Below are 12,712 nucleotides of genomic sequence, written 5' to 3' on the forward strand. Positions count from 1 at the left end.
TGTATTTCTTAAAGCTGTGCCTACACACATTATAAGGTGACTACATTTCAGGTGACAGAAAACTGGAACACAAGAAGTATCAATGATGTAAGCTCCATATAACCTGTGCTTACTAAAACAAACTACTTCTTAAAGTCAAAGGTGCACTCAACTAGCATTAAAATAATTAATTGCAATTATAATTGCAGATTTGGTACTTTATTGAAAGACAAAACTCCAAATCATTAATGGCTAATATCGTTACAACTGGGGGGTCATTTGGTAAGCAACATTTACATATCCTAACTTGATTAACCATACTCAGAGGATTTTGGAACAATAGTTATTGTTCACAGTATTTGCCTAGCTCTCCTGGGGATAGGAGGCAATAGATTAGAGTAACACATAGATTATCAAAGAGTGTTCCTTATGGTTTACTCTGGGTAATTAACTTGACAGTAAATCATATTAAGGGATAAACATTAAACAGTGACAGCCAATTATAGGGAGGTCATTAAGACAGCCTTCATAAGATGGGACCAAAGCATAAGCATATAAAAGACAAAAGATAGAATGTGGAAGAAGAGAAAAAGCAGGAAAGGGAGAGGAAGCACAGAACAAGAGGGAGAAAGTAGCAACATCATCATTATCTATCACCCCCCTCTTACTCCAAAGCTTGAGCCAGATAAAAATTAAATCTTTTGATCAGATTTACATACTAGATTATGGCTAGATAATCTGAATATTATTATAGTGAACTTGCTTTATTTTAGGAAATTCTAACTTCCTATTCCTGTGGAATCCTCAGGCTAAAACCGTTCTCTACTATTTTTGTGATTCATTGTTAGAATAGGAAGATTCCCATTCCCTTTTCCATGTTGTAGGAAAAGAGATTTAGTTCTGAGTAATAACCCTTTTTATTGGGATGCAAGTTGTTTCTCTCTTTTACCTGTTAAGGGGCTACCATTTTGCATTTTAATTACAGGGACAGAATTTTTAGGTTTTTAGGCCTGCTGGAAGTATACCCTGGTGTGCACATACAGTACGTGTCCTATTATTAATGCTATATAGTTCTCTTATTTTATTATTAAAATATTTGTCTTGTTTTAACACTATCAGTTGTGCCAGAGAATCAAAAGAACACACTTTGTTAATGTTTGGTTATTTCCTACCTGCATTTGTGTAGCAATATTATATAAAGTCAAAACTATTAAAAAATAATGAGCCTAGTGCTCAAAATCATTCGCCGAAACAGTTACACTCACAGCCCACGAAGCCTTAATAATATCTTAATAATATCAGCCAGCAGCCATATCACCCTGCAACTCACAACTGGCAACCCACTGAAGCTAAGCAGGTGTGAGCCTGGTCAGTACCTGGATGGGAGACCTCCTGGGAAAAACTAAGGTTGCTGCTGGAAGATGTGTTAGTGGGGCCAGCAGGAGGTGCTCACCCTGCGGTCCATGTGGGTCCTAATGCCTCAGTATAGTGACAGGGACAATATACTGTAAACAGGCGCCGCCCTTCGGATGAGATGTAAAACTGAGTTCCTGACTCTCTGTGGTCATTAAAAATCCCAGGGCACTTCTCGAAAAGAGTAGGGGTGTAACCCCGGTAAGGGCCAAATTTCCAATTGGCCCTTACCAATCATGACCTCCTAATAATCCCCCTCTATGAATTGGCTACATTACTCTGCTCTCCTCCCCACTGAGCGTGAGCGTTCTGGTGCACTATGGCTGCCGTTGCATCATCCAGGTGGATGCTGCACATTGGTGGTGGAGAGGAGTCCCCATTACCTGTAAAGCACTTTGAGTGGAGTGTCCAGAAAAGCGCTATATAAGTGTAAGCTATTATTATTATTATTATTATCATTATCTTTTTAACTAACCCTCAATCTCCTCAATCATAAACAATTTCAGCAGTTTCTAATCCTCTAAGGATTAAGTTACCGAAAAGGATGGAGAGAACCAGCAGTTTCCAAGGTTAAATAAAACTGCAGCCACTGCATCTGCATCATGTACAAATATTGACTACAGACTACTACTACTTAAGGGATGTTTAAAAGTTCAAAGACCCTAAACTTAAACCTTGTTTGTTTAACAAATCCAACTAGCATTAAAACTTAATTTGGTACTTTATTGAGGAGATACTGTTAATACTGTTACTGTTATATTTGAGCAAAATGTCCTTGTCTTACAGAGCATGCACAGATTCCTATTAGGGTTCCGATTGGAGAAGATCCTTGGTTTTATTTAAAGAAGGAAATGATCTCAGGACTGACTGTTGTCAAGTGAAATGGGTGGGTTGGGAGGACGCATTGCAGTCACCTGTTCTAGCAGCTGCCTCAGTCTGTGAAGCTGGGACTCCAGCTGCTTGTTGTGCTCCTCCAGTATCTGCATTCTGGCCTCCAGCCGGCCCTTGTGCTGCCTCAGGAGTTTGGCCTCAGCCAGGAGCTCGGCCTCTTCAGGGCCCCCTTGTTGGCCAAGGGCCACAGAGTCCGGTGGGGAGGAGAGCGGTGGGGAGAAGCTTCTCTGACTGTGCTGTTCCTTCAACTGCTCATACTCCAGCTTCAGATTCCTGTGACACATAACACAAAATCCTGAAATGACATTTCAGCCTCATCACTCAGCTTAAACCTGAGAAATGAAAATGACCTCTGTATGACAAAAGATGATGGCCATCTTCAATACCTTATCCTTTAATACTGTTTTCATATTTATATCTCTAACTTTGAATTAGTGTCCTACAAATGTTTCTGAAAGATAAGATTTTTTACAAGAAATGACCACATTCAGAAAAGGTTATCAGATATATTTTTTATTACATATGTAACCAAAGAGACAGTGCGTGAACACTTCAGCAGTAATGTAATTAAATTATCATTCACAAAAATGTGTTGCTTATTTTGAAGGGACTTATCTAAAAAACTTTACTTTTAACCAATACATTAGCATAAAAATTAAAGTAACAGATACTAACTCTTCAACTGATTGATATTGTATACATGAAGATGAATCTATGAATACAGATAAGACGCGTAATAAATTAAAACAAAAAATTACTTAGCTTGAAATTCCCAGCCACCTGACCAACAATATAGAGCATTGACAACATGCTTGTTAACTAGTCTAACTGGCCTAGAAATAAAGTGTTAAAGTGTGGACTCCCCTTCTTGAACAAACAATACTAATGTACATATTAAAATTGAAAAATACAAAATGATACAAAATACAAAAATACAAAAAAAGAACAACAGTCAATTACAATGACACAGTAATGTGTGCCTGGATGTATTGTATCTATCAATGTGATTGAAGAAAACAGTAGTGTAGAAAATATAATTGCTCTCAACCACTAGTTTCACCTCTAGGTGTTTGGGTTTCCTCCACATTTATTGGAGTCTCTTTGTAGTTTCCAGTGACATTGCCACACAACATGGCATTATTCACTGAGCTCAAACAGCTCTGACTGAGGGGAGACACACGTGGTATAGTGCACCAGGCTATAGCTACAACTACCGCTTCTCACTTGCTTTCAATAAAATAAATCACAAACATGTTATCTCTTGTTGTCTTATCAAGGAGTTCCTGTGAAAGAAGCCTTGCTTGTTTAAAAGTATCATAAATATACTATAGTATATATAGTATACTTTAAAAAAATAAAATTGCAATTGTATTAAAAATGTCACACTTGATGTCTTGCAGCCTCTTATTTTTATCCTTCCTTATCACAGAAATGTTGTGGAGTGTTGAGACAAGATAGGCAGTAGTGCTTAAATGCTCCTGAAAAATACTAATGTGTGAAGATCCGTTTAAAACTAGCATAATTTAATTCAGCTGCAATGTTCCCAAGCTTCAATGATGTTCATGTTTCAGTGCTTCAGCATTTTCCCAAACTATGAGCTTTCACCCTCCACTGAGTCATACATAAGGGTACAATGCCAACTGTTCAGTCTCAATATTTAATACAGCTCACAAAAAAGTGCAGCACAGAAGCTGGTGTTGCTGCCTTACAGGTGTTGAGTTCTGGGTTTTATTGTGAAATTGAGTGCCTTCTGTGTGGAGTTTGTATGTTCTACTTCACATCCATGTGGGTTTCCACCAGGTACTCTGGTTTCCTCACACATCTCATAAACATCCTGGCTGGGATAACTGGAAACTCTAAATTAACCACTATATGCATATGCGAGTGAATGTGTGCATGTCACCTAAAATAGACTGGTGTCTCTTAGAGGAAGTAATCTCATCTTGTACCCTTTGCCTTTTGGATTAGATTCTGGGTCATTGTGATCCTCTAAGGATTAAGTTACCGAAAAGGATGGAGAGACAACTAGAGCAATTGTTTGCTTCTCAGACTTAACAAAAACTGAAGATGTTGGGGGTGCCTCATTTAACAAAAAAGAGAATTCATAAATCACTGTAATTATCATTAAATTACTTTTAACACAAATGTCCCAACTAGCTTTGGAAATGTAGACCAGACTATTTACAGCTACAGAACGTTTGGTATGTTTTTTTTGCAAGGTATTGATACTTAATTTTAAACTGCAGTGTTCTGACATAAATAAAGTATTATCAGCACTGCTGGTGACAGATGCCTGAAAATGTTGTATTTCTATCTAATGGTACATAAAAAACTCCTCCAGGGTCTATCAACACTTATGTAAATGAGATGGCCGCAGTTTCTTTCACCCTGGAAATGGGAAGCTCAATTTTTAAATGGTTTATAAAATTAAAACTTTGAATGTGAGCAAGTGAAAGAATTTATCTGCAGGGCTTTACGGTCAGTGTTACACTCTCAGACCACGAAGCCGCGGCAGTGCTGTGCGCAAGAAGAAAGTACCTCTGCTCCTCTTCCAGCCTGGCAATGATGCGTTCCAACTCCCCACGCTCCTCTCTCTCCACAGCCTGCAGGATCTGCGCTGGGCTCTGAGGCTGGCTGAGTGGCGATTCCCCTCCTAGGGTCTGGCAGTACTGCAGGATCAGTGTGTGCTCATCATCCCTGTGGGCAGCAAAAGAGGAAAGGGTTTTTTAGTGCATTCTGAAACCAGAGCTCCATTACATGGACAGGGACCAGGCTGTAACAGGCCGGGTCATTCAATTATGCTAATAATGCAAATACACGAAAAATACACACTTACATCTCTGCTACTGCAATGCACCTAACATGCTTATTTTATGCACAACTTACCTGGAGGGAAAGGTGTATTTGTAGATTAAGTGGAATATCATTGGAATCTCAGGGCTCTGTGAACCTCTGTTTGCTAACTAAAGCTGCAATGTCATCTAAAGCTAGTACAGCACCATCTCAAACAAAAATGTATACATAAAAAAGTTGTTTTGCATGCAAACTACAGTACTGTATATGCTGCCCAGGACATGTGTTGTACAGTATGAATGTCAAACCAGTGGACAAATTGCTATTCAGTCAGGGACACATTCCTAGCAGGGAGATTTGCACACATCACACACAAGTATGCTATTTATCTATGAACAACTGGTAAGCTAAGAGGTCTATTTGAAAATAGAATTTGAGTTAGTTTTATTCAATAATTTATTCTCCACTGTATATATAAAACACCTAAGCCTTAACTGTTGACTTTATTTTTAACAAGCACTTGAGGTTAAAACTACTCTTCAAATAAAACACTAAGGGATTTGTTTTAAGACCTGATAGCAAAGAAACCATGCAGTAATCCTCCTACCCTGGTTGTTCTACTGCAAATTAATTTGCCAATTAAAACGAACAGCATTCATATACTTTAAATATACCTTTTACTTCTCTAAGGGGGAGTAATACGGTTTATTTCCCTTTTAAAGCAACGGATCTCCCTTTGGTATTTGTAAAAAAAAATATTTTGAATTTTTAACATAAGAACAATTAGTTTAATTTATTTAATATTCCACAAAGCCTTCAAAAATTGAACTAATAAAACAGCAAATTTCTGGTTTATTCACTATGCGAGAAACCACATCACCTATTTATTTATACTGAATTGTTTTTTAAAGGTACTTCAGATTGGACAAAACTGAAAGGTGTATTCCATGGTAAAAAGTTGCAAAGATGACACTTTTTACAGACTTTCTAATTATACCCCCTGGATTGACATGCTTCAGTTAGCTGTGTATGCATGCTTCTGTGATAGATACTACCTAGTACAAATTGCATAATTAATTTAGGATTATGTTTGAAACTCAAAGTACTTTAAGGGGAACTGCAATGTTATTTTAAATATAATGAATCAGAAATGAGTGCATTTCAAACCACAAAGAAACTACCAACTACACGGTAACGTGTAAAACCTCCAACTTGCATCGCAATAGAGACTTTTAATAAGACTTTAAAATAAGTTTCAATGTATGTGTAGCACCATATTGCTATATTTGAGGCAACAAATTGTGTTGTCGTGGTGACATGAACACAAACTTACATTGTAAACACGCTTTAGACCAAGCAAATCTGACTACAATATTCATTTTAAATATTTTCATGAAACACATACAAGGCAACAGACACTTAGACACTTTAAGTATTGCAAAAAATGAGCAACCTGCCAACCAACTAAAATACACTCAATTTTCAAGTTTTGCAAAGTGCTCTATCATTTACATTAGTGGATAGTTTAAGGTAAATCACACCTAAAAGAAAAATTCTAGCAGGACCTATATTTTTGGAGGACTCACTGTGCCATAGACTGTACTGTCGCCTGAACAGCTGATTTGAATGAGTGCATTTCAGTTCAATTGATCATATCGACTTGTTGATAAATACTACTTCTTAACTGAGTGTGCAGATCATGTTTGAAAATTACTGGGGTGAAATGTCAGGCAAAACCTGTACTTATTCGATCATACATCACACCGAATCTTGAAAAGAAACCAACATCACTGCACATGTTTATTACCCATCTCTTGGTTAGTTGAATATCCCTTGGAAGAGAAAAGTTTGGCTTTCTACTGATCCAATCCTCTGTTTTGTGTGTGACCGCTATCTTCTTAACTGCTTGACAATGAGGCATTGTTTAAAAAATACATGAGTTCAAAAAGACCAAAAAAAAATAATGTTGTTAGGAGACTGTGTTTCTCATTTGCTTACAGGAATTTGCACAAACTCTCACTCTCATCCAAGAACAGCGGTTTCTCGTCTGCCTCCGACATCATGGCAACCAAACAGTACTTTTGCAAAGTTCATGATTTTGCACTTAATTTAAATGGAAAAATTGAGTTACTAACCAGTAAAAGAAATTGGGATGCAGTTCCCCTTTAAACTAAAGTGTGTTGAACTAAGATTCTTACTTTCTGTTAAATCACAGTCCCAGGTCATGTCTTTTATTGTTTGATAATTTAACTGATTAACACTGAAATTACCAGAACAGAAAACACTATTTCAAACAGCCTAGCCAGGATTTTAAAGCTGTATTGTCATTTCAGCGAAGTCACTTATTAAAAATGGCTCTATTCCTAAATGGCTTATCAGTAACGATAATCATCAAGAGCACAAGTTGAAGGCCACAACCCAGACATCTCTAGTCCAAGTCTTTTAAATAGAAATGTTGTCGTCATGCAGTGGTGGGGCTGAACTGTTGAAGGATTGTACTTTAATGGCCAGCAATCTGACATTAGCACCATTTTGATCTTGTGATAAAGCTGTGATACACGTCTCTCACTGCTCTTTTTGGTGTGTCACCCATATCTCCATCTGCTAAATAAAGCAGGATACCATACTTCCAGATTTATTACTCTCCTATCCAGGTGCTTAATTTTGCAGAACAAGATGACTGCTCCACCCACTTATGTCTGATGAATCATAGATGTATTCAGTGTTCTTAATTTAAAAATATTATTCTTGGCTCCACTGAAAAAAATATGAGCAGCAGCCTTTTCTCTTGTACTGATGTTTTTTAATTATTGTTGTTCTAATATCTCATTCATCCCCTCCCCAAAATGGAAGAACAAGGTCAATGTCCTCTTGGATGCACCCTTTCATACCTGGAATTATTTTGGAAAGTGAACACAGTACAGGCTTCTCTAGGCTCTTGAATTAAAAGGAACCCCTTGGATATCCTGTTGCACCCTACAGATTTTTTATATTGTCTTGCTCAGTACACAAACTAGAAAGAAATATCCAGCATGAAAACAGAAAAAACACAAACAAATTGTCTCCAAAAGTCAATTTCTCAAGTTGTGGTACACCTAGAATGTAAGGATGTACACCTTTTTCTAGATATTGTTTAAAACGTTTACCACCTTGGATAAAAATTTGAAAGTGATTGAACAAATACAAAAAATCTGCAAATTTTTTTCTGAAGACAGGACCTGGATTGATTTTATTAGCCTTCCAAAAAAATGTTAAATAAATAATATAAATAATAATTTATTGATTTCCTGTTTTTACTTTTTATTTCACTACTGCCGATTCCAGAGATGCTTCTTATAATGTTTACAGTTAAGTGTTTCTAAGCTTTTCTTTTTACTTTTTTCACTTTTAAAATAAATATTAATGTATGTTTAGATACAGAGAGGAGGGTTTTGGTCTCTGAATGCTCAGAATTTGCTGAATGACAGCTATTTTAACCTATTACCTTTTTATATACCCAGTCGATTTCAATGTACAGGGGAGCTTCAGCAGCCATCTTTGTTACAATGTGTATTGTTTTTATAAACTTCTGAACTCTTTCAGAGTAACATGAGTGTATTAATGTATGTATTTGTATGAACCTTTGCTTTTGAGGTTGCATTTTGCTGGAGAAATCAATAGATGATTGATATACTTTGATGCTTCTCTAAACTGAAACTGAGATTAAGTTTCCCATGAAAAAAATGTTAACTTGCTTTATGCTGACGTATCTAATTATATAACACAGTTCTATAAAGCATAGGTTGTCTTTGTTTTGAAATATACAGTATAGTCTGACATGTTGTGTTCTGATTTTGCTGGTCAAAATAAATACTATTCACCCATTGTGTAGTTTCTGTCTAAAGTGCTGTTGTCAGTATTGCACTATTAATTTGTTTATTATAAAATAAGTTTCACTGCTATAAATACGAAACTTGATGGTTATGTTTAGAGGATACAGGAGATAATTCCAATAATCTCACTAGCGATATTTTGAGAAACGATAGTGTCTTAGGCTTTCTTTTTACACTTCTGTAGTTTGAATTCTAAATTTACTGTCAGCTCTTTAGACTGTAAATTTTGTAGTATTCAACAAAAGCAATTTTAAAAAAAGTTTTTTAAAGGTTTGATTGCACCACAGAAGGATTGCGAGGTTTGACGTGTCCTCTTTTCAGCATGGAATAAACCTATTACTTGTTACTGTGGATAAGGATTTCTACTCCCATGTCACTGTCATCCAACAGCAACATCTTACAGTATATAGACTTCAGACTGACACTGAAAGAGCACCAAGTCAATTGTTGTGATTTTTTAACAATCCCAGAGCTAAAGCCAAAAGAGCCAAAGGGCAATTGTATAGCCAGTGGCAGTTGCAGGGAGGTAACTGAAGTTGCAATGCCTGTGTTTCTCCCATGTGCACCAGCATTGCAAGGGAAAGGGCAGGGAGTTCAGAAGAGCAGATAGAAGGCTGTGTAGGGTTGAAGTGGAAGGTTAACGCCTATGGCTACAGGCTTCAGCGACCTGATCTGTCATGTTGCACCCCATACAAAATGATTTATCATGATTTCTGAGAAAAAAAAGTAAACTTATAAACTGGAAATCTCAAAACAAATGTGAAGCAGAAAAAAAATCAGGACAGAGACAGCTACTGAAAACAGCATTGAAGTGAGGAAAATAAAAAATACAGCAAATACTCAGTTTAACGGACTAATAGGTTGTAAGGGGTGACTGATATTACCAAATGTCTGTTAAAACACAAATGATGTCTTTTCAGCCCTAAAACACACTATTATATGATATATATAGGAACAAGTAATAGGTTTATTCCATGCTGAAAAAAAAGAAGAAAGAGAACACAACGTTTCGGCCGTGGAGCCTTCTTCAGGTGTGGAGGCTCCACGGCCGAAACGTTGTGTTCTCTTTCTTCTTTTTTTCAGCATGGAATAAACCTATTACTTGTTCCTTTGCAGCCTACGCATGCTGACGCAGCTACCCACCTGAACTATGATATATATATATTTACTATATACACCTGTACCTCTTTTTACGAATATAATTTGTTCACAATTTATTTCTTTCTTATGGGAAAAATTACGTTCCATTCTGGACCTCAAAAAAGTCATGCCTACTTTGAATTTTTTTACCAAAAAAATTACAATGATACGTGACAATGATAAATGACAAAAAATAATACTTACTAAAAATCATGCAGTGGTTTGTGTTTTAATAAAAACACTGCTTACATAGTTAGAAATAATCAATCATAGCTAAGAACAATACAGTTCTGTACCATACTCTAATTACTTCATTTGCTATTTGTGTAATTACACACACACTCACAATTTTCATTCATCTATAAATTGGCTTCATTACTCTGCTCTCCTCCCCACTAATAGCTGATGTGTGGTGAACGTTCTGGCGCACTATGGCTGCCGTCGCATCATCCAGGTGGGGCTGCACATTGGTGGTGGTGGAGGGAACTCCCCATTACCTGTAAAGCGCTTTGAGTGGAGTGTCCAGCGCTATATAAGTGTAAGCAATTATTATTTTTATTATCTTAAGGGTCCATGATAAAGTCTTAACCACAAAAAAACACTTTTTCTTACATGAAAAGTAACAGTACACACAGTATTGAACAACGTATGAACCAAGATATGGTAAACTGTATCATACATCTCTCGTGCCACTCAGTAGGTACAGTAAGCTCAATCATACTAGTAAGTACACTCAATATGAAACAAGTTGTATGATGCCTTCCTCTTTCACTCTCTACATTTGGTGGAGCTTTCTAAATTTTTCCTCATATTATTGTTAATAATATGAGTTGAATCTTGTTATTCAACATGTGGGTAACAATTCACATGACCATTTAAAGGGAGGTTCGTAGGTGTCTTTAGAGTTTGCAATGATTTTTTGTTTATTTGTGACCATCAGTCAAGTGAAGATCACAAAGCTTCTTGTTAATTTGTGATACTACTCATTAGAAGGAACAAGTAATAGGTTTATTCCATGCTGAAAAAAAGAAGAAAAAGAACATAACGTTTCGGCCATGGAGCCTTCTTCAGGTGTGAGAGAGACAAGGCAGTAGGCAAAGATAATGTAGCGGGAGAACAAAGGCTGGGAGTGAGGAGTGAGAGGTGGGAGCAGGGAACAGAAAGAGAGGCCAATCAAGAGGTGTGAAGTCAGAATGGGCATACAGAGGTGTGAAATGAAACTTCCAATGAATGGAGAAAATTTAAAACAGTAGTCTGTCGTTAAGAGAAGGGAGAACGTGTGATCCTAGCTGCAGAATCATTTCTGATGTATGAGTTCAGAAAACCGTCTTTGAGAACACAGACGGAGAGATTAGAGTGGTCGTGGCTGTCAGAGGTGAAATGAGACGTTTCCACGGCCGAAACGTTGTGTTCTCTTTCTTCTTTTTTTTCAGCATGGAATAAACCTATTACTTGTTCCTTTGTAGCCTACTCATGCTGACGCAGCTACCCACCTAAACTACTCATTATAAGTGTGCAAAAAAGTTCAAAAACATTTTTCTATTGCCTAAACACCATAAATACCCTTTCTAACACTGCTTTGAGCAAACACCATAGCTGTAATAATGGATTTTTATTCCTTTCCTTTTTTATTAGCTATTCATTTTTTTGGAAGGCAAAGAAAACCATTCTAGGTCCAAATTTTTACACAAGGTAGTAGACATATTAGACCTGGAAAGGGAAATGTACATCCTAGGTGTGCTACAACTTAAGAAACTGACTTTTGAAGAAAATAATTCTTGAAAAATATGGTCAAGAGAGACAATAAAATGTATTTGTTTGTTTATTTCTGTTTTTGTTCTGGATATTTCTAATATGTGTTCTGAGTAAGACACATACAAATCTCAAGGTACACACTGGATGTCCAGGGGACTCCCTTGATTTAAAGGCCATAACCAGGCCTGTACTGTGGATACTTTCCAAGATTTTTAAAGGGTCCATCCATTCCAGGAGGACCTTGCACTACATTCGGGGGCAGGGCTAAATAAGGCTACAGTTGTAGCAGGGAAAATGTGCAACTTGTGAAATATGTAACCGATTACAGTAACAAGAATAGTATTAAAGGAACAAGTAATATTTCATTTCATACTGAAACCTAGAAAGAATAAACAATGTTCTGGTTCGTGAGCCTTCTTCAGGTAAGAAGAGAGATTTCTCTCACACATCATACCTGAAGAAGGCTCAATAGCCCAAAAAATCGTTTCTTCTATTTTCTTTTCAGCATGAAATTAACCTTTACTGATTCTCTTACAGTCAATGCACTTGGAAGTATCTCCCCATTTTCTGTTTAGTAGTACCCTGATCAATAAAAGCACATCTGCCTCCAGTATAACTTGTCTTATATACTGTGAGGTATTAAAAATGCAATGAATGCTATTGATTCCTATACTCAGCTCGTTTTCCATGCCTCTGGGTATAGTTACTGTATGATTTCCATCTAAGGATGTACCATTGCAACTATTGTTTATACTGCAAAAGAGCTACTTACTGTCCTCAGTGATATGGCATTCTGTTTGAAAAGTTTCATGTTCAGCTACTAAAAGATTCACTTTATGTGCTTTCCTCTCAAAGTCCTAAGCATCAGG

General features: G+C 36.8%; 1 protein-coding gene across 5 annotated transcripts in view; it reads right to left on the bottom strand.

The window, feature by feature from the left end:
• Nucleotides 1-12,712, bottom strand: part of utrn (utrophin) — a 301,041-nt gene that overhangs the window by 13,694 nt on the left and 274,635 nt on the right. For all 5 annotated transcript variants that reach the window (XM_088929485.1, XM_088929492.1, XM_088929501.1 and 2 more), the window contains 2 exons: nucleotides 4,822-4,980; nucleotides 2,307-2,556 (listed from right to left, as the gene is read on the bottom strand). In XM_088929485.1, coding sequence (XP_088785611.1) covers nucleotides 2,307-2,556; nucleotides 4,822-4,980 — 409 coding nt within the window. The remainder of the gene's footprint in view (nucleotides 1-2,306; nucleotides 2,557-4,821; nucleotides 4,981-12,712) is intronic.

The sequence above is a fragment of the Atractosteus spatula genome, chromosome 2 (genome assembly GCF_055471065.1).
Source record: "Atractosteus spatula isolate fAtrSpa1 chromosome 2, fAtrSpa1.hap1, whole genome shotgun sequence".
Classification (NCBI taxonomy): domain Eukaryota; kingdom Metazoa; phylum Chordata; class Actinopteri; order Semionotiformes; family Lepisosteidae; genus Atractosteus; species Atractosteus spatula.